This window comes from Cololabis saira, chromosome 1 (assembly GCF_033807715.1).
Source record: "Cololabis saira isolate AMF1-May2022 chromosome 1, fColSai1.1, whole genome shotgun sequence".
In the NCBI taxonomy this organism is placed as follows: domain Eukaryota; kingdom Metazoa; phylum Chordata; class Actinopteri; order Beloniformes; family Belonidae; genus Cololabis; species Cololabis saira.
The window spans coordinates 16,990,566-17,014,011 of record NC_084587.1 but is presented as its reverse complement, the minus strand read 5'-3'; the positions used below and the strand labels follow the sequence as shown (position 1 = coordinate 17,014,011).

At 38.9% G+C, this 23,446-nt stretch overlaps 1 protein-coding gene across 2 annotated transcripts; it reads right to left on the bottom strand.

Moving 5' to 3' along the window:
• Positions 1–2,245: 2,245 nt before the first annotated feature.
• On the bottom strand, positions 2,246–5,653 carry LOC133451273 (uncharacterized). Of its 2 annotated transcripts, none has more exons than XM_061730244.1 (5): positions 5,607–5,653; positions 5,084–5,467; positions 3,659–3,775; positions 3,267–3,328; positions 2,246–3,164 (listed from the first exon to the last, which is right to left on the bottom strand). In XM_061730244.1, the coding sequence occupies exons 1-5, from the start codon at positions 5,641–5,643 to the stop codon at positions 3,063–3,065; spliced, it is 702 nt and encodes a 233-aa protein (XP_061586228.1). In that variant the 5' UTR covers positions 5,644–5,653; the 3' UTR covers positions 2,246–3,062. The 2 variants fall into 2 exon arrangements, with proteins under 2 accessions (XP_061586228.1, XP_061586235.1); XM_061730251.1 differs by having other exon boundaries at positions 3,716–3,775.
• Positions 5,654–23,446: the final 17,793 nt, after the last annotated feature.

Below are 23,446 nucleotides of genomic sequence, written 5' to 3'. Positions count from 1 at the left end.
CATCGATTCTGTCGGGGTTAAAAGAGTACTGTAGCTGAATGCCATCAGCGTACATGTGATAAGTGATGCCCTGGAACTAATTTGTAATTTCATCAGGAGGCAACATGTACAAAACAAATACAATTGAATCCCAAACCAAGCCCTGAGGCACTCCACTGGATAAGAGGATGATGACGAGTTAAACAGCTGCCGAAAACATTCTGCCAGAGAGGTACGAGGCAAACCAGTCAAGGGCCCTGCCTGAGATACCTATTGGTCCTTAAGCCTGTCAATAAGGATGCCATGATGCACAGTGTCAAATGCTGCAGTAAGGTCAAGCAGCACCAGAACAGTACATTTACCAGAGTCGGACACCATCAGGATATCATTAGATACTCTAGGAGAGCTGTTTCAGTTGAATGTCTCTGACGATAACTACACTGGAACTTGTCAAAGATCTTGTTCTCATTCAGAGGTTAGCTACAGCTTACCCCAAGTTATTTGACACAAAAAGCAAGTTAGAAATGGGCCTACAGTTTTGTGCATAAGATGGATCCAGGTTAGGCTTGGTTGAACAACCACCTGTTTAAAATACGAGGGGAAGCAACCAGAGACCAGTGAACAGTTAACAATATGGAGCAGAGTAGAACCAATAGAAACTATAACTTCAATTAAAGCTGAAAGCAGCGATGAACGTGCCCTCGCGCATGCAATTTTCACCAATAAAGGTCAAGGACTCAAAACCGAGTCCGATGACACCACCCACGAGTCTTTATGTCAAACCATTCAAAAGTTATGGCAGAAAATAGGAACTATCAAATATCGACCAATCAGAAGAAGGGGCAGGGCTAAGTTGCACCAATTATGGTCAAGGACTTAAAACCGAGTCAGATGACACCACCCACGAGTCTTTGTCAAACCATTCAAAAGTTATGGCAGAAAATAGGGACTATCAAATATGGACCAATCAGATGAAGGGGGGCGCGCATTTTGGCGTCTAGCGTTGCCACAGGCGAAGAAGCGGCCGAAGAAATGGCATAAATTGCGCCAAAATTACACGATTAATTCAAAATGGCCGACTTCCTGTTCGGTTTCGGCCATGGCGCCAAGAGACTTTTCTTCAAGTTACGACATGATACAGGTGTGTACCGATTTTCGTGCATGTACATCAAACCATATTGTGGGGCTTGAGGCACAAAGTTTTCTAGGGGGCGCTGTTGAGCCATTAGGACACGCCCATTAATGCAAACCATTAAATATCAAATGCAAAATTTGGTGACTTTTGGGGCCCGTTTAGGGGGGCAAAAAGGCCCTCATTTCGTCGGAAGAAAAACGAGAAAAATAAACATTTCTACAGATACAATAGAGACCTTCGCACTGGCAGTGCTCAGGCCCTAATAATGATGTGAGTAATACATCTAATGGGCTGGAGGAGGTCTTCATACTAGCTTAGTTAACTGTAGCTAGGAGATAAATAAATAATCCAGTATTGGCTGTCGCTTAGAGGGGGTGGTGGAAGTGCAGAAGAAGTGCTAATGCTTGCCCTGATGCCGGCAACTTTGTCATCAAAAAATGATAAAAAATTATAAGTCGTCATCTGTGAAGATGAGAGCAACAGGCAACTCGGAGGAGACAAGGTTGTGGATAGTGTAGAAAACAACTTTAGGATTCCTCTTATTGGAAGAAATAAGGTATTTTATTCATCCCTCAGTGGGGAAATTAACTTTGAACAGCTGCAGCACACACAACACAAGCATACAGTGAAAAAAAGATAAAAAAAGTAAAAAATATATAATTAAAAAATATAAACAGTATATACAGGAGAAGAAAATAGTGCAGTGTGAGATTTGAAAAAAATCAGCTATCAACTATCAGCAAATTAAATAGTTCAAGTATTTTGAATGGAGTTTATTATTATTTATGATATTTGTGGATGTATGTAGGAAGATAAACTTTTTTAATACAATTTTTTTTACAGTGACAATAAAGGAATTCTATTCTATTCTATATGACCCTAAACTGAACTGGCTCAGCTTTTTTTTTCCAACTTTTTGACTTTGCAGTTTACAGACCATCGTGTTTGAGCATTCAGACTGTAATGATGACTGCCATACTGAGAGGATGTCTATGAAGTCTGTGTTGTGCGTGAGACTATTGTTTGTACTGTGGTACACTGGTGCATCTGAAGAGGAGTCAGACTTCGTCATACTAACAATGTTTTTATTAATCAACATGATCGCAATCATAAACATTCGTTATACGCTAAATCAGGCTTATAAGGTGATTTGTCATGAGCCTTCATTTTCTTTTCATGCAGACCTGGTGGATTTGCACATTTTATGAATTATACTTTGTTGCTAGCTTTGACGAATAAAACATTTAATGAGTGAAATCAATGCCATGAAAACCAACTCTGCTTCTGCGCAGGTTACTCTGAGGCAGAAGAAACAAAAAATTACTTTTGATAAAAAATTAATTGACCATTAATTCTTATAACAATGAAGTGAATAGTGAATGTTGTAACAATAAAATAGGCCGTGTTTATCAAAACACCACCCTTCCAAATGTCTACAAGGTTAATTAAATTAAAGATATATTTTTTCTTTTTCAGTTCCCAAACATTTTCACCACTTCCATTTGTCACTTACATCTTTGAGATGTCTTTCTTGAAATAATAAACAACTCTGAGTTGGGAATAATAAAAACATGGCTGTGTTTTTAAATAATACTTAAATTTATCAAATCATAGGACAAATGTGTTACTCCTGTAACTGCACTATTTTTTCAATTCCTGTGCATTTTGATCACCTTTATTGTAAGTACTTGATGTTTGCGATCTCCATCCCTCAGAGAACAGCTTGGTTCTTGTGAAAGTTTGTTACTCAAACACCATTTGACAATGTTTATTTTTCTATGCATGATTTCCACAATGCTATCAATCACAGAAAAAAAACCAACACAAGTCTCAAATGCTTAATAGCATAGTAACGTTAAATACCCTGATATATGTTGCAACTGTTTGGCATTTGTCTCTTTTGGCATTTACATGAAAATAAACACAAAAAAACGCCTGAATATACTTTTTACACCTTTTTTTCTTGACTAAAACTATCGTCCTCTAACTGGTGATGTGCTTGTTTTTTCTGAGCTTGGAACACAACTTTTGTTAAAAACATGTCTTCATCCTGAAAGAGAATTCAACATTAGTTATATATTCACATTAAAATTAGAGCTTTTTAACAGTGAAAAGAATAGTATGTATGAAGACGAAAAGAACTTCTGCCTACCAGGTTTGATTTAGTTTGTCCTCTGGTGTTTAGATGATTCAGGTAAATTTGAGGTTCTTGATCTGGAATTATTAATACAGCATCATCTCACAGGAAAAACCACAAGTTAATATATTCAGAAGTGAATAACCCAACCAAATATTATATGAATATACACCAATCAGCCAAAACATTATGACCACCTGCACAGGATTGAATTGGGGGGGGCTGCAAAAGTTTTAGGTTGGTGGCCAAAATAACATTGAAGGTCAAAGGCATCGGCCGAATGGTGTACAGTAAATACAGAACACCAAATATAAAACATGGTGTCAAAATGTGTGACAAAAAAAGTAAAACAACACAAAAAATAAGGGAAATTGACAATTGTTCTAAAAATTGTGAGAGATCGATACCTGCTTTTTGGCAGAAGTGAATAAAAGTGATGTAAAGGAGAGAGAAGAGACCCAAACCCGAGATCGCGGACACAACTGGCACCAGAAGGATGCTGCTTTTCTCTGGTATGTCCTTTCCTTTAGTCACAAACATATTAAACATAGTTTTATCAGTATAGCGTTGCGTTTTAAACTTCATTTCACTTTCACTTAAAAAAAATTCCCTTTTCTATCATTTACACAAATACTGTCAGCAATTACAAAATCTTGGACTTTTCATTTTACATTTATCTAAAATATATTTTTAATAGGTGCAGTATAATAGTCACAGCAATCACAAGGTTAAACATTGAAAATGGGCATATTTTGTATTAAAAAAATATATATATATATATATATATATATATATATATATATATATATATATATATATATATATATATATATATATTTTTTATTTTTTTATTTTTATTACAACAAAACAGTTGATTGGTATCACTGCTATCATCTGTTTGGGCCGATGTCATTATAGAGTAAAACTGCTTGGTTTTCGGGAGGTCAAACTAAATATTGACTTTTGCTTATATTTTGCATACAGAATGTACGTAGATATCGTTAAAGTGTTTCTGTGGACAATGCTGGTTCTGATTATAATCTGGAAATGGAAAATATTCAGTTATCTGCAAAAGCCATCAACTTTGTTGAACTTTGAAATCTGTTTTCTGTTTGTGCTTTAAAAAACAGACTAAACAATAAATATGGATTTTTTTTTAAACTTTTAAACAAGACAAAGCAGAGTACCACATTTTGTATATGTTCATAGTCACATTAGTTGATCTTCAACCAATACATTCACACATTTACATCAAAAATATAGATCTCAAAATAGAGCTTGAACTGGACTGATGTATCAACCAACCAAAACAAAATTACAAAGTCAACTATGGATGATTGCGGCATGAAAACGATTGTTTCCCAGAGATTTATTATACTGAGTAACAAACCCCTCCACCAGAGAGAACAAAATAAAGCAATAGGACATCGAAACAGACAGCTAGCAGGGAAAAAGGGGAAAGACAAGAACATATGTGCTGACAGAAGCTGACGTGACAAAATGTGATAAACAGTCAGGAGAGATGCGAAAAAAAGAAAGTTAGAAAACTTTACACACAAAGAAACAGACTTTCAAACTAAAACAACTAGGAATAGGAAAAGACGCAAACCCAGAGAAAATACAAGAAAAAAAGTCTAAAATCAGAAGAGCTAAGTCAAATTCAAGGAAACTAAGAAAATATACCAAAACCACAACATCTATTTACTTTTACAAATCACTTGATGACAATACTTTTCACCTTCTTCAATTTTAATGCGGCTTCATGTAAATGTAAGAACTGTCAGTTCAATAACTATATTTGACAAAAACACAACTCACACAAAGATACTTACCAACTTTGATACTTGTGATGTTGCCGTATTTGTAAATAGTTTTTGAGACAACTTTTTCTTTAACTTCCACCTTCTCCTCTTTAGTTCCACAGTAGTACAAGCCCTCATCAGAACCAGAGATGTTCGTGATTAACAGGTCATAAGAGTTATTGGAAAGGTTCCTCACAAATTCAAAACGAGAAGGTTTCTGACGGTTGTCCCAGTCACCACGACTGAATACAGTTAGCACAAGAGAAGGTTGGTTCTCGTGGGAACAATTTCTGAACCACACTATGTACTCTCCAACTCGTGGTTTACAGTCACAATAGACAGTAATGTTGTCTCCAGGTCTGGCTGTCACCTCCAACACTGATCCTGAAATCCAGGGACTGCAGGAAAAAGCTCCTAGAGTAGAAGTAGATTGATGAAAGTATGTGCAGAAATGCAGAATTACAATGTAGAAAAATTAAATAAATAAATTATGAATCAGGAAAATTTTTTCAAGCTGTTTTTGGAAGATTGTATTATGAAAAAGTCAAATTACCCAGGATAACCAACAGAACGATGTGCAGTCCGTCCATGACTGATGTGACCTTCCTCTGTGAGATGGTTAAACACACTTTCACAGCCAGGTTTTGTTACTTACACAGATGTTTCCATCGAAGGAGGTGTGGCTGCTTATTGGCTGTCAAAATGGAACATTTTCATTCTGTGGTTGTGATGTGGAAAAGTTTTTAAAAAAAAGTTGGTTTGTGAAGTGAAGCAACTTTTTGAACTATAATGAAGATTTCAAATGAAAATCTGCTGCAGTGCACATCCAACGAATGATCCTAGTATTTTGATCCTATATTTTTCCCTTTTACATCTTATTATAGATGTGAATATTGTTTAGAATGATTGTTGAATGGTGCATGTAGCGACACAATGTACTGATACAGTGGATATGGAGTTTAAGGTGCACCGTGATTTTTTGCAATAAGCCCAGCCATCTGGGTAAAGGCTTGACTACCAGGGGTTTGCTGATGCACCCCTCCCCAGTCATATGAGCAACATTGGATAATACATTTTTTTCATAATTCCGTCCTATTTACATCTTGCTAAAGGAGGCGTAGGCAGTTGCTGGTTGCCCTTGTTTTAAAGTGGGGGTACTTTATCAGAGGGCTTTGAGCTTCTTGGCTTTTGTGGAAGATTTCTGCTGTTCCTAGAACTTTGCTGTTCTTGATTTTTCTTGATTTCTCCACTGGTGCGACTTTTGCCTTCATTTTCTTAATTCCTCACTCAACTGTAGGAAATATCCCAGTTTATTGTGCTCTTGATGCAGCTGTAACTTGGGATTTCTGCATCTATCACTATTGCATTCATCTGGTGTTTGTGGACCCCCACTGCCTCCATTTATGTAGCCATCACCAGTTTATCAGTCTGGATTTGGAAATTCCATAGTGTTGTGGCTCATTTTCTCTCGTTATTTGGGGAACATCCAATCCACATTCTGCACAAATGCTCCTGTACACTATTCCAGCCACTTGGTCGCGTTCCATGTACCATCCTACATCCTGCTGTAATGCCTCAGTAGCATCTTTGCCCAGTCTGCTGCTGGGGTGCTGTTTGGTGCGGTAGACTTTGGATTCAAGCGCCCTTCTGCTCAAGGGCTGTTATTGTGCTGCTTTGATTAATTCCTCTGTGATGCCATTTAGACCAACCTTTCCTAAGCATAACAAAGACTTCTTGGCATCAGCGACTTTCTCAAACAGCTGGTGGTACATCTCATCTTTCACATTAGATTTCTGCCTCCTGAAAGATTCACTTAGTACATGAATGTCTTGCTTCATAATTCATACCTTGTGCTGTGCCTTTAGTCAAGTGGTTTTTCTTTTTTTCTGTTATGAATAGAAAAAAGTGCACATTGAAACTAAAATTGTTCCTTCATCTGATGATTCATTCCTTTTTCATGTTAACCTCTGCACTGAGTGCCCTTGTGGGTTTCCTGTTCAAAAAAATGCAGCAACTCTTATAGATTTTTTTAAGTTTAAAAGCATCAGTTTCAATTTTAACTGAAAAATTATTTTTTTTGATTATGCTTAGGAAAAGCCATTTAAATCTTGCTGTCTACTGTTCCTAATATTTGCAGAAACCAGTCACTAATTCTAGTTCTAATTGTCTGTTGTGATAACTGCGTACAACTTTGCAGTCGGCAAGCGCATGCACTCTTATAGATTTACATCTTAACTTCTTGGTGGTCGAGTCTTTGTCCAATATACTAAAGTACTAAGAAAATTGTGCGGTTTATCTTAACTGTCCCTCAGGATGAATTTAAAGAATCATTTTCCATCACAACTAATTATTTTATTTCCTGTTGAGCAAATGGGGAAGTGTGTCCAAGGTTTTGGTCTGTACTCCATGACATGTAAGAATGTATATATGCTATATTAGAAGAATGTGTAGGAATGTGTTCACACACACACACACACACACACACACACACACACACACACACACACACACACACACACACACACACACACACACACACACACAGCAATGATATAGTGACAGAACATGGGTTTTTGTTAGGTCTTTGCATCTTTTTCTGCCTACAGAACATTGGATATTCTTCCAAAGTTGAATGACTATAGGCAATTACAGTTTATATATTTTGCTTATGACTTGAAAACTCAAATACAGCCAAGATGAAATGAAACAAAGAGTATATGAAAAGAATGCTGAATATAAACACAACACGTTTTCAATTTGTAGATGATGTGTTGTTGGGATCTGTTTAAAGTACAGCTTCCAGACAACTTCCAGAAGTTAACTTGTACCAAGACTCTGGATGGGAATTGATGAGATTTTTACTATTGCATTTCCATTTTCGATTCTGCTTAATGATTCAGTTCTTTGTTGATTCCCTTATTGATTCTCATTTGGAGAAAAGGACAACAATGAATGAGGTGAATGGTGAAAATATGATAGGCAGTGTTTGTTAGTTAATTAGTTACCTGCAGTATTATTAGCCGAGGACATGCTACCGTTCAAACTGCTGAGAATTACTGACGTTAGTCCGGAGCAGAAATGTAACCAGACTTTAGAGCGTTTGTATTACTTTGGCGCCATGTTTACTATTGACTCTTGGCTAACCCACATTACGCAGCATACGTGATGATGTCATTCGTGCCCACTGGAATCGAAAAGGAAACGATTCCAAGGAATTGAAACTCTGAGAACCGGTTCTGAATAAGAACTGGTTCTCGATTCCCAACTAGTTTCAAATAGAACAATGAGAAATATTTTAATTTCCTCCATGTGCGCTGGGGATCTGCTTCATGAAAGCAAGAAACTAGGTTTCAAGTCACAGATGTCATTTAGCAGGTGGGCGGCCTTTCCAGAGAAGGTCATACAAAAGATTCATCTGCAGGATTTTCTGCTTTGCCCATAGTATCTGAAAAATCATGTCAGAGATGTAAGGACACAATATTAAGGGACTGTTTATATCTACTTATTAACCCTTTGCAAGGCACTAAGGTATAGGCATGACCTCTGAGGAACTGAGGGCCTTTGCTCTGGCTTGGGTCATTTTGAACCGAGCCTTCGTGCCTTGCAAGGGTTAAAATGCTGATTCAGGCATATTGTAACTTTGTAGCAACATGTACATTACAGACCAAAGGTTTGGACGCACCTTCTCATTCAAACAAATGGAGAAGTGTGTCAGTGACATAATGTTTATACAGATGGTGTTACAGCCAGCAGAGAACCCAAAAGCAGCACACAGAGCACAAAGTGGTAGTAGTCTGGTTTACTTTATTTCTCAACAGGGACGAAGAGCAGGCAGGAATGCAGGACCAGGATCAGGCAGAAATCAGAGTCAGGTTCGGAAGACAAGGTCAGGCACAGGAGAGCAGGAGACAAGGCAGAGTCCAGGAACAGGCAGCGTCGGCAACGGGAGGTCAGGGCAGAGAACGCTGGAGAGTCTTGCATGGCAAAGAAACAATCTGGCAGTGGGCAAAGAGGAGAGTGGAGCTTATATACCTTCTTGATTGCTGAGGGGCTGCAGCTGGGAGAGTAGGTGACTGGCGTGAGTGACGAGGTGGGCGTGGCTGGCAGATGGGGTGAGCACGCCAGAAGGCATCACACAGGAAAGAAAGGCTGAATCCCAATCCGCACCCTCACAGACTCGCAGACTTACGTGCGCGCTCCCGCACCTTGCGTAAGGGCTTAGGGCTGTCCCATTCCTCAAGTGGTTAAGCGCGCGAGGGCTCCCGGCAGCCATTTTGAGCCCTTACTGCCCCCTTCCCGTAAGTCAGCATCCCCGCACACTTTGGGAAAGGGAATTACCCACAGTTCATTGCGTTGTGACATGAAAGGAGGTTACCAGGGAGAATGTAAACAAAACAGGGGGCGGAGGAAAAGGAACCATGTGCGACTGCGAGAAGAAAGTTCACCTGTAAATATAAATACATAGCCCACCGGTGATTTAAATTCAGAAACTGTTGTCCCGTGATGATTTTTATGATGATTTTTATGATATTTAACTATTGTTCTTTGGTTTAAATATATATATATATATATATATATATATATATATATATATATATATATATATATATATATATATATATATATATATACTTTGTATATATATATATTTCTCTTTTCTTTTTTTTGAGCATGTTCGAAATAAAGTTTTTCATTCACTCATTCATTCCTTCAAACGGAGGGAAGAAAACCAAAAAAAGGACAAATGACGTTTTGGACTTTCTTCAGACTAAAGACAGGAAAAGAGGCTGAGGGAACTGGATGAAAAGGAGGAGGAGAGGGAAAGGAAGAGGGATGACCAGTTATCTAAGTTAATTGACATTTGTGGGAAGATGTAGGACAAAATGTTGTTTTCTTCATCATTTTTTCATTCATAATTTGAGGTTCAATTTCATTTGTTTTCATTTTATATTAGACAAATCCCCAGTTGACCTGGTGTTGAATAAACAAGACTTGCTTTTCTTTAATCTGAGTACAGTGTTTGAATTAAGATTTCCTTTGTTAACAAAAATGCATACATGTAAATACTAGCAAGATAGTTTTAGATCCAACACAAACAAGTCAGCCAGTAATTTGGTTATTAATTTATTTATGACCACAAAATTTAAACAATTTCAGCAAGTTGAACAAAAATGTTGCAGTAAATAGTAATAATATAACTGTAATATTTAGCTCAGGTTACCATCAATTTATACGCTCTCTTACAAAAATGAAATGACATCATGCTGAAAAATGGAAAGTAATATTAGTTGGTCATAACACAGCTGGAATATTTAACTCAGGATACCATCAGTTTACACGCTCTTACAAAAATGAAATTACTCGGCGATTGAGCCTGGCATACTGGATGCGCTGGTATGGGTAGATTGAAAGAAAGACAATGTTAACAAGGAAATACATATTGTACTGTGCGCATGTTTAAATTGTGTTCTTTGTTGAATTTTATGCTCCTTTATATAGGCTACCACTTTGTTTTCAAACATCCGGATGATCATTCCCAAACTTATAATACCGGTACATAACATTTTGATCTGCCCTGTTTCCGGTTTCTGCTACAGTAAGTGCTGTCCCATTTCTATTTATACCATTTGGAGCCCTCACACCCTCGCACACTTGATCACGTGACGCTGACGTCACTGAAAGTCTGTGAGGGCTCAGGGCTTGAGGGTTTAGGGTGGAGTTTGGGATTGGGGGAAAGACTTCAAAAAAGAAAAAGAAAAAGAAAAAACAATATCTAAACCGGCAAAGACACAGAAGAGCAAACAACACAACAGAGACATCTGAGTTGTGAAATAAAAACAGAGGACAACCAGGAACAAAGATAAGCCGAGCAAACAGACTGGCAAAGGGAAAAGGTAACTGATGTCCATAAATACAAACACACACAAGCTGACAAGACACAGGCAACAACAAAAAATGAGCTGACCAGTGAAAGAAGTCTTCCTCAGGGTCTCTTCCCGGTGGGCTCTCTCCAAAAAATCTCAACAGGGAGGTGTCCAAGTGGCATCTTATTCAGATGTCCAAGCCCTCATCTGACATCTCTTGATGCAGAAGAGCAGTGGCTCTGCTCACCCTATCTCTACAGTAAGGGACAGCAAGGACATCCTGTAAAAGGAAACCTATTTTGGGTAATTGAATCCGTGATTTTGGTCACTATCCACAGCTTGTGACTCGGTGAGTGTGGGAATGTAACTGACTGGTTAATCTAGAGCTTCACCTTTCAGCATCCGCTTCTTCACCAGAACAGACTGATGTATCACCTGTGAAATTCCCGCTCCACCCTTCTCCACCTCAAGATACTTAAACTACTCCACTTGGGGTAGGACCTGATCCCCAACCCAGAGAGGGCACTCCACCTTGTTCCGGCTGAGGACCATGGTCTCAGATTAGGAGGTGCTGATTCTCATCCCAGTCGTTTCACATTCAGCTGTGAATCACTCCAGTCAGAGTTGCAGGTCATGGACTGATGAAACCATTAGAACCACATCATCTACTAAAAACAGAGACCCAATTCTTTTTTTTTTATATATATATATCTTTTTATTTCACAAAAGAAAGACAATCAGATACATTCTTAATGACGGTAGGTCTTACAATTTTCTTTAGTGCACGCGTGCCTACTTACGCCCATAAAAGTAATGAACAAAATCGAGGACAAAGGCAGCCCTGGCAGAGTTCAAAACTCATTACAAATGAGTCCAACTTACTCATGACATTGCGGTCCAGGCTCTGACCCATGATATACAGGAACCAGACAGCCAGTATCAGGGACTCAGGCTCCCATACTCCTGCAGTACTCCCCATAAGATTTCCTTGATAGGGCATCATCTAGTTATCATCTTGTCTTAAAATTTCTATTTAAAGGAGCTGTATGTAAGAGCAATAATAAAACGAATCATAAAATGACCCCGATATGTCAACAGACATTTAAAAATCATGTTCATTTCAAATACTTATGTCACTGACAACAGCACTCAAGCCAGGATATTCCAGTTTAAAAAGAGGAATTGCAGCCCTCAACTGATGTTTATGTTGTCATTTTTTGTTTTGGCCTGAAGCTCCACCCTCCACCTATCTCCCAATCACCAAGTCAGTATTATTTCGGCATCCGGGTTGCCAGCTCGGCTCTAATTATCGCAGCCATGGCAGCCTACGTTCCTGCTGCATTCTGCAGCCTACCTGGCAACCTCTGGTCGGGGGGAGGAGGGGGAGGGCACACGCCACTCAACAATATTTTGAAAGTGACTGCAGTACCAGTTTTGGCCATTTCTCACAGACGGCTCCTTTAAACAACAACATGCCATAAAAAAAATGTGTTACCAAAACAATGCCGAAATAAGATTTCCTTGATAGGGCATCATCTAGTTATCATCTTGTCTTAAAATTTCTGTTTAAACAACAACACGCCATAAAAAAATGTGTTACCAAAACAATGCCGAAATACAACAGACGTTTGTAACAAAAAAAGAAAAAAGATCCACACCCCATGATCCAATATTTTGTAAGGGTTTATGAATGATACTTAATTTGACAATAATAAAAAAAGGAATCAAGAGGAAATTTCATGACGTTCTTGACTTGTCATTTAACAATATCAGTAGCATTGAATTTCAAGCACAAATAAACATTTCATGCAGTTTTTTAACACATGAAAACCTTTTTTTTAAGTTTAAAAGCATCAGTTTCAATTTTAACTGAAAATTTATTTTTGATTATGCTTAGGAAAAGCTATTTAAATTGCTGTCTACTGTTCCTAACATTTGCAGAAACCAGTCACGGTAACTTTTTTCTAATTGTCTGTTGTGATAACTGCGTACAACTTTGCAGTCGGCAAGCGCATGAAAAACAATGCAATTATGTCATGGATCTGCGTTGCACATGATGGCAGAAGTGACAGTCATGATGGAAGTGTAAACGAATGTATGACTGTGCTGGAGATCAAACAATAGTAAACCTGAGGCAGTGTTGACAAAGTGAGTTAAAAATTGCAACATTTCCTTTGTGTCTCTAAGTTGTTGGGTGAGATTCCTTGGAAATGCTTGCCACAGAATGCATTACATGCCACAGAATGCATTACATTTATATGGGGTCATGCTACTGAGCAGTCTATAGCATTCATTTTCAACTGGTGTGTTGGGACCCAAAAGTGGGCTGCAGACCCATTTTAAGTGGGTTGCAGGCCTTTGTCTCAGGTAAAGGTAGAGTCCCAGGTAAACCTACTCTACATATGTTTCAGTCTTTTTGAAACTACTTCTCAGTCGTTGCATCTTTTTTAATTTTGTGAATATTGCAGGGAAACACCAACTGAGTCGATTAATAATTATTTTTTGATTATTATGTCAGCTTTCTAAGCCTCAATATGTGTCGGAATAGTTTTACTAGTATAGTGTTTGCTATATTTTCACTAAGTGGGTACTTTGCTAAAGGCGTCTAATTTTGAATCATTTTGGAACTTCCTCTTGGACTTGTCACACTTTATTGCATGTTTTTACATGAACTCTGTATACAATTTGACGTTTAAACTGCACCATCTTTTCATTAAATGAATTGGAGAAGAGTTGGGCTTTGCATTGAGGAGTGATGGTGGGTCCTGAAGCCGGACCAGTTGAGAACTACTGGTCAATAGATCCTGCAATGGACTGGTGAACTGTCCACTCTGTAACAGTGCCTTTTGCAAAATAGTGTGGGGATATACTCCAGCAGATCCCCATGACTCTGAAATGGAATAAGTGGGTACATATACCATATGGATGGATGGATAATCTGTTTCATGATAAACAATATAATTTAGGGTCCTTGGATAGCTCAGTGGGTTACGTGGGCATATCAGAGGCTATAGTCCTAAATGCTAGCTGCGCAGGTTTGGATCCGGCCTGTTGCTGTCACCTGATTGTTTACCCCCTCTCTCTACCCCTTTCTTGTCTATTAAAAAAAGGCCACTAGAACCGCAAAATCTTATACAAAAAACACACACAATGTCATTTATTTACTTTAAGTGTATAATTAGGGCCCTAATTAGGGCCCCGAAGGTCCTATTGTATCTGTAGGAATTTTTATCCTCGTTTTTCTCGTTTTTATTTTTCCGACGAAATGAGGGCCTTTTTGCCCCCCTAAACGTGCCAAGGTCACTAAATTTTGCACGCAAGCCAGGCCCGGCGAAAAATTTGATATTTAATGGTTTGCATTAATGGGCATGGCAAAATGGCTCAACAGTGCCCCCTAGAAAACTTTGTGCCTCAAGCCCCACAATACGGTTTGACGTGCATGCACGAAAATCGGTACACACCTGTATCATGTCGCGACTTAAAGAAAAGTCTCTTGGCGCCATGGCCGAAACGAACAGGAAATCGGCCATTTTGAATTAATCATGTCATTTTTGGCGCAATTTATGCCATTTCTTCAGCCGTTAATGCGTCCCGAACCGTAACGTGCACCCAGGTGTGCGTTATACATCAAAATGTGCGTCTCGATCCTGCGACGATGGGCATTACTTTTCTCAGTCAAAAGCGTTACCGTGGTGACGATAGACGCCAAAAAGCGCGCCCCCCCTTCATCTGATTGGTCCATATTTGATAGTTCCTACTTTGTGCCATAACTTTTGAATGGTTTGACATAAAGAGTCGTGGGTGGTGTCATCAGACTTAGTTTTGAGTACTTGACCTTCATTGGCATGAATTAGCCCCGCCCCTTCTTCTGATTGGTCGATATTTGATAGTTCCTATTTTCTGGCATAACTTTTGAATGGTTTGAGATATAGAGTCGTGGGTGGTGTCATCGGACTCGGTTTTGAGTCCCTCATCTTAATTAGTGCAAATTAACCCCGCCCCTTCTTCTGATTGGTCGATACTTGATTGTTCCTTTTTTCTGCCATAACTTTTGACTGGTTTGACATAAAGAGTCGTGGGTGGTGTCATTGGACTCGGTTTGACCTTTGTTGGTGAAAATTGCACGCGCGAGGGCCCGTTCATTGCTGCTTGCAGCTTTAATTTTGTTTTACAATTGGTGATTTTTCTCTCATTTCTTTGCAACTGTTAATCACACATTGGAAAATTTTGTTACCACATGTATTTAGAACTATATGCGGCATTACTTATAACAACATGTAGGCCATCAAAAAAAAAGCAACAACAACAAAGCATGTTCACTGTTCACACATATGACTGTTGTAAATGCGTCGTTTCCTGCATTTTTGACCAGAGACTGGGGTGAATGTTGTGCACAACTGAACTGTGGCATGAACGTGAATTTCTACATCTGAGAGGTTTTGATGGCGGAATATGTGCTGAAGTCTGAACTCTGGGGCGTCCTCTTTGGTTTTGGTCTCTTCGAGGAATGTGGGATTTCCAGAGCAGCATAACACACATGTTCATCCTAAAATTCAACATTTCTTAATCAACATCAGGTGATTTTGTAGTAAATTGTGGGTATTAGTGAGACAAAAAGCCAGCAAAGAGTTTTCACGGTAAAGGTGTTATATTTACCTTTTGTGTTTTTGATTGAGTTTCTGTAACATGTCTATTTTCATTATCTTGGGATTGTGTGGCTGAAAAAAATGAAAAAAAAGAAAAATATTAATTAAAAATGAATTATTGAGCTTAAAAAAAAAGTCATAGTCACATTTATGTTCATGCAGATGGTGAGTGCAAATGCTGGAAACACAAAGCCTGTGATATGAACTGAGGACATTCCTGAAAACTGAAGAAAAACAAGACCCTACAAGGGCAAAACAAATCCAAAGAAAGAAACAAAAACAAAACAAGACACCTGTAAAGATACAGAACAGGAAACTTGACGTGGGTACCAGAGGCTAGTATAACAACCAGGATCTAAGACGAGCTGACGAGCAGACCAACAAAGAGCAATCAGGTCCAGAAATGAAAACACAGGCAGCTACAAGAAAATGTGGTGGCCAGTGTAAGCAGAAAAAAATGGCAGAATAGAACAAAACAGAGGCTTCAAAGAGAAAGCCAAAGGAAAAAATGTTTCTAAAAAATCTGCAAGAACCTAAACCCACAGATCGTGACAAAATTCTGATGTTGCAGTTACCTGATTTCTGGCAAAGCCGGTAGACCAGAAGAGACGAGAGGAGGGAGGAGAGAACAGAAACAGCTGGACACAGAGAGAAGAGCAGAATCTGGCACAAACCACAATCCTGCCGAGTCTGGTCGATGTCTGTCGAGCCTGAATCTTACACAAAATTGGAAAAGCAAGCAAACATTTATTTTCTGAATTTATTTTGGTGCTTCACCCTTACATAATAGATTGCATTAAGACATGTTTTTCATTGATTATTTTACTTTCATTTATACTTTATACCTTTTTTAAGAATAAGTCACAGGAGAAAAATAAGCTTTAGCATGTTCACACAACCAAAAATATATATTCTGTGTTTTTCAATTTGACGGTTATAAACATGGACATTAATTACAAAGATGATGATTATCCGGTTCAGTTCCATTCCAACTCTTGACATCCTGAATATCCTAAATATTTTATGTGCGTCTTCACAATTGTATTGGACGATCTTCAATCAGAAAACTCAGATATTGTCAAGAAATGTTGGTCTATTACAAAATAGAGAATTGTGACTTTTGAATTGTTTGTTAAAAAATAAGTCCACTATTATTTATTGTGCCAACAGAATTTCAGTGTTTTGTATGAACTGGCAGCTAAAAACCTGTATCCCTTCAATGCTTTCATGTCTTTGAGTGAGGGGAAGTTCCTCACCTTCACAAAGATGACAAAAACCCATAGAAACAAGGAAGAAAGAAAGTTTACTGCTGGCACATTGTTCTTGCGTTTCCTAATTTAATCCTGTTTTCTCTAATCGTGTCTAATTATCATGTATGGAGGGTTCGCACACGTTAAAGGTTTGTTGTCAAACTGCCATTTAAATAATTTTGTACTGTCATAAAAACAATCATGGACACAGAAATATAAAGACAAAGTACTTACAAACTCTGATTCTTTTTGTGATGTTGCCGTAATTGTAAATATTTTTTGAAGAAATTACTTTATCTTTTTCTTTCACCTTCAGCTCTTCAGTTCCACAGTAGTACAAGCCCTCATCAGAAACAGACACGTTCGTGATGAACAGGTCATAAGAGTTACTGGAAAAGTTCCTCACAAATTCCAAACGAGAATGTTTCTGATGGTAGTCCTGGTGCCTATATCTGGTTGAACTTAGCACAAGAGAGGGTTGGTTCTCATGGGAACAGTTCCTGAACCACACTATGAACACTCCAGTTGATGGTTTACAGTCACAATAGACAGTAATGTTGTCTCCAGGTCTGACTGTCACCTCCAACACTGATCCTGAAATGCAGGGACTGCAGGAAAAAGCTCCTAGAGTAGAAATAAATTCATAAAAATGTGATCTCAACTTGTAAATTAAATTCACAACTAAAGAATAATTTTCAGACGAGTTTTGGTAAAATCTTTTTTAAATGTAAAAAAGTGAATTTACCTAATATTACAAGCAGAATGAGATGCAGTCCATACATGACGGATGACGGCCTTCATCTGAAAGACAGTCTTGCAGACTTGACTGCTGTGTGTCACTTGTGACGTACGCAGATTCTTCCATTGAAGGAGATGTGGCTTCTGATTGGCTGGTTGAGTGGAACATTTTATTCTGTGGTTGTTTTTTGGGTGTGATTTGTGCTCGTGAAAACTGTAAAGAGATTGTATTTCAGATGGTGAAACTCTTTTAAACTTAATGAGAATTTGAAAATAAAATTTGCTGCACTGCAATTCCAACTAATGATCTTCTGAGTGGAAAAATATACATGTTTTCTTTTTGTTCTTCTCATTACTGATGGGAAAATTGTTAGAAAAAAAAAATGTTTGAATGTTGCATGTGGCCAACACAACGTAACTGATACAGCAGATTTGTAGGTAACTTTATGATGCATTGTAAGGATTTTCTATAGTTTCCTGATGTCAATTTTAGTAAACCCCCTTATCCAGAATACACTTGGTCTGGCTCCCTGAGTAAAGGCTTGGCTGCCAGGAATTTGATCATGTATGCATTTCACTTTACTATGCATTGTGATGATTTTCAGTGATTTCCTATCGGCTAAAGAAAACTCCTTCCCTGATTCAGGCTGCGCCTGCTGAGTAAAGGCTTGAACGACATTAGATATTAGGTTTGTACATTTTCATAGCCTATATATCCATTCCAAATGTATTTTGCCTTTTGGGTTCACCGCCACCAGTGCTCCAGTTACCACTGACAACACTGTTGAGTTCAGTTCCCACATCTTTTTTTATGTCCTCTTTAAATTATTGGTATTTTTCCAGCTTTCACCTGCGATTTCTATATTTATCACTACTCCTCTGTTTTGGAGTATCCAGTTTGCAAGCCATCACTTCTTTATCACACTTGATTTGGAAATATCACAAGATCAAGTCTGTTTCATGGCATAGTGCATAGGAACACACTTGAATGTGGCGTTACACATACACTAAGCTGTTATCTAATGCAGTGGTCCCCAACCTTTTCTGAACCGCGGACCGGTTTAATGTCTGACAATATTTTCACGGCCCAATCTAAAGGTATAGTTGATAAAAACTAAATGACAAGATCGGCATTAAAAACTGTGGTATTTTCTCTATAGTAATAATAATGAATAATAATAATAAAACATAATTTTCGAAAAAATTAAATAAAATAATGGAAATTCTAAATTACCTTTTAATATGAGTATTTCTATAAATGTGTATTTATGTTTTTATGTCTCATTAACGTTATTTAAAGCCAGGCTTTTATTTTATTTATTATACATTAAGGAGACCGATATTTAGTGCTTTTATTTTGAAGGGGTCTCGCCGAGACATTGTAAACATCCGGCGCTTCGGACTTTAATGGTAAAAGTTTAACGGCAGTAGAAAGTGTGTCTGCAAGAATAAACTAGTGTCAGGAATTCTAAAGTGGTGCCTAACTGACACAAAAAGCACCTTCTGATAAGGATTTGCAAATGTTATGCCGTATTTATGTACATATTGAGTTTGGCTGCCATGGTCATTCATGTATTGTGGTTAGCGGTAGGCCTGATTTATGGTTCTGCGTTAAATCGCCGCTGTAGGCTCTGCGTAGGTGTAACGCGGAACCATAAATCAGGCTGTGTAGCTGTTATTACCGACCGAGCGAGCAGCTGCGTCGGTCTGTATTTAAGTTAAATGAAACTTATATGAATGTAGAAAGACTAACTCTATTTTATTTTATTCCTTTACAGCTCTTACGGTGTGTTTGCAGTGTATTTATTGTACATCCAAGGAATAAAAACATTGTGAACCATCAGTTTGAGAGTCATCCATCATCAGGGGATGCTACAGAAATTATTTTTTCTTTCTGTGCGGCCCGGTACCAAATGACCCACGGCCCGGTACCGGGCCGCGGCCCGGGGGTTGGGGACCACTGATCTAATGGACTGTCTCGGGGACATCTCAGGTCAAATTAAACTGTTGCTATGGTAGCTGATATATACCTGTCAGTGATGCAAGCCAGAGGTGGGCAGTGAGGAAAGGTTTTCGACCATGGCATAGTAGGAGAATTTGTATTTTTTGAGTTTGTGATATAGGATTAACATTGAACAGTTATCATATTTGCACAATCTACAGCTGGGATCTTATCTTGTGTGGCGGATCCTGGCTTCCATCACTCTTATGCTCAAGGCCATTACTTGACTCAATGTCGACTTTCTCATTTGATTTCTGCTACCTGTGACATTCACTTAGCAACTGTTCACTGGGGGCCATGTTTCAGATGTATTTCTAGATATGGATATACAACTAAATTCAAAAAGGTCGGGACAATGTGAAAAATGTAAATAAAAATCTCATGAATAAATATCGTATTCCCAATACAAAATAAATGCTTCTGTCATTTTGCAGACACTTTTTATCCAAAACGACTTACATAAACTTACCATAACATATCAGATGTTGGCAATGTTGAGACATTTTGCCATTTTATGGAAAATATCTTGTTTTGAAATTTGATGGCAATGACACATCCCAAAAAAGTATAAAACAGGGAATGTTTACCATTGTGCAGATCCAGATGTATAAGCTGTCCACATAATAGACACTAATTCAACGTACTAGCATCAAAGATGCAGGCCTTTGAACTTTGTTCTGATAACAAGCTGGATGGTTCCTCCCCTGGGTAGTCCACAGAACACAGCATCCATGGTTTTCTGAGATAATTTCAATTAATGAATTACCTCAACAAGAGCAGATCTCATGAGCTAGCAACAGGGGTGCCACAGGGACTGGTGCTTGGCCCTCTTCTCTTTTCACTATACACCTCTTCACTAGGTGATATCATCAGCTCTCATTGGTTGTCCTACCACTGCTATGCTGATGACACCCAGCTCTTCCTTTCCTTCCCACCTGGCGACACTGCCATCTCAATGTTAATATTGGCCTGTCTTTCTGATATCTCTGCATGGATGAAGGACCGTCACCTTCAGCTAAATCTGTCCAAGACTGAGCTTATTGTCTGTCCAGCCAGTCATTCCTTACCTCCCCAGATAAGTGTGCAGCTGGATTCCACCACACTTGTGCCCACATTTTCTGCTAGGAATCTTGGTGTCATATTAGACAGCCAGCTGACCTTCAAGGACCATGTTGCCTTGGTTTCCCGGTCTTGTTGATTCGCTCTTTACAACATCAGGAAAATCAGACCCTACCCGACAGAACATACAACACAGCTCTTGGTTCAGGCTCTGGTCATGTCACGCATTGACTACTGTAATTCCTTGTTGTTATAAAGATTACAATTACCCAAACGGCTCCTGCCTACCTTCACCTTTACCTCTTGACAGCTCTGCTCCTCCAGTGAAAGACGCCTGGTGCTTCCACCACAACGTGGTGTGAAATCAGTAGCCAGACTCTTCTCCTCCATTGTCCCCCCGATGATGAAACAACCTACCAAACTCAGCCCGATCTGCATGGTCTGTACCTACTTTTAAGAGCAAGCTAAATACTCAGCTCTTTAAGGAGCCCTTCTGCATCTAGATGACTCTGGCGCCGCAGCGGATGGCGGCCACGGTGAGTTGGTGCGTGTTACTTTGCCTTCTTCCCGACTGCAGCTGGCCTCGTCAACAAGGCCCCGAACCACCCTCTGCTCCATCTATCACAGACTGCCCCCCCACCCCACTCTATGTCACATTAACGTAAAGACCCCACTTCTGACCTTATGCATCACATTAACGCCTAGGTCACCTTTGTATAGACTCATTACTCCTACACTTTAAAACCAACATGTTGTAACTTTCTTCTTTTAATATTATTTGCTCTTTTGTATTGCACCAATTGCCACAACAAACTCCTTTTGTTTGTTAAACTACTTGGCAATTAACTTCTTTCTGATTCTGATTCTAATACAGTTCTCTGCTCATCAGAATGAGTGAGAAGATCTGTCAATCTCTTTGCAGGACTCGGCACCGAGTAAGCTGCATGCACTTATGACAAGATGATTGCATGATGGTGTCTTTTTAGATGTAACTTTCTTGTATAAAAGGGTATGTTGGGTTGGGCAAAATAAATAATAATTCTAGCACTGGCATGGCGGCACCTGTGTCCAACTAGACTCAGCAGTTTGACCAACACTTATCCAGCTGTATGTGATTTTGTGCTTGTGTTGTTCTCTCAGATGTAAGTCGCTTTGGTAAAAGCATCTGCTAAATGACAGTAGTAGTAGTAGTAGGGTTTTTTTTTGTTTGGATTGCATTATGGTTCTTGTTAGTTTCTTTTAGTGTTGTGTTCAAGCGTCAACCATCTAATATCTAGATTGAGAATTATGAGGAACAAAGATTTGTTGCGGCTCCCTGATTTGCCACAAGAGGCTGCAAAAGCGAGTCAATCGCCAGTTAAAATGTCCAACTTTACAGCAGAAATTAACATATTTACAGGTGTGATTCAAAAGAAAAGTTTTTGTTTGAATTGTTGTATTTTACAACCGTGACAACTCTGAGAGATGTGAATTTTTTTGTACCATGCCAGGAGAATTTATATAGTGTTAAATTTACAGTATTTCTAATATTATTTGATTTACTGTTTGCTCAGCCATTGACTACCCTTTATCACTTCCTCTTGTGTAATCTTTATGCTACCAAGCTCGGTGAAGCAATCAGCAGTTTGTACTAAGCCAGCATAGGCTTAACGCGACTGTCATTTTTGAATTTGCCATTGAGTCAACACGTGAAATGGTACATTCCACCGTAAACCTCTGCGGGCAGGTGTGTAGCTATTAAGGCAGGGATTGGCTAAAGAAGCTAGCCACGTTAATTTTGATAGGCACACAGTGGGCTTCTTCCTGTCGGCTTCCCAAGCAATGTGACTGAGCTCAGTAGGCTACAAAGAAATAGAGGCCTAAGGAGTTACAGACTGGACCGGAATTGCTGTTTTGCTGTGGGATGACCTCTAGAGAAATAGTCATAATACACATTCTGCAAAAGTTTCTTAGCTAAAGAAACTGAAGAAGAAGAATGTTGAACATTTCTCATGGATGTTGTTTCTGGGGGCAGCATGGTGGTTTGGTGGTTAGTGTAACCCAGTGTTAAAATGTGGTTGTGGCACTGCACTACTAAAAAAGTGTGTGTTACCCATTCTACTACACTCACCAGCTCACTCACTCACTTAATCACTCACACCAGGTTCCACTCAGTGATTGCCACTACACCACACCCACAGTTACTTTGCCACAGACATTGAGGTGCACATCATTGACTGTGGCAGGTCGGTATGCTTTCTCTCTACAAACATTTCAGCATTTGAACTAAATATCCTAACTATCAAATATTCACATTTTAGACTCCATTTACTCCTAATGACCCGCTTATATTACTGATGAGCTATAGAGAATTGGTGAGTTACTCTGTTTTGAAATCTTTGGTTTGTTTTGTTTGGTTGCTTGATTTTGGTTATTTTGGTAGTGGTTTTGAAGACTATTTTGATTTGCAAAAACCACTGTTTGATTTGTATGATTTATAGAACGACTGTTCTGAAATTATTGTTTTGGAAATATATTTATTTATTATTGCCCTTTTTTGTGTTCAGGCCAGGTTTTGTTGTCAGACCTGAATGATCTTGGATAACTTAAAACACAATGGCGAGCCAAGCCCCGAGAGCTAAGCCCAGGGAGCTAAGCCCAGGGAGCTAAGCTAGCCCGGAGAGCATGTGCCAGCTGCTTACCTACCAGGACTGTAGGCCCTCAGCTCCATAACCCACACAGCCCCTTCATCACCACTCCAACCAACACAATGGCGAGCTAAGCCCAGGGAGCATATGAACTCTGAACTCTGAACTATGACCAATTACTGATTGAGTCACTTTGGGCTTTTTGAT

Coding starts and splice junctions, on each gene's coding strand:
- LOC133451273 (XM_061730244.1), bottom strand. CDS start 5,643: ATGGACGGACTGCACATCGTTCTGTTGGTTATCCTGG. Junction 5,468..5,606: donor CGTTCTGTTGGTTATCCTGG/GTAATTTGACTT, acceptor CTTCTACTCTAG/GAGCTTTTTCCTGCAGTCCC. Junction 3,329..3,658: donor TCACTTCTGCCAAAAAGCAG/GTATCGATCTCT, acceptor TAATAATTCCAG/ATCAAGAACCTCAAATTTAC.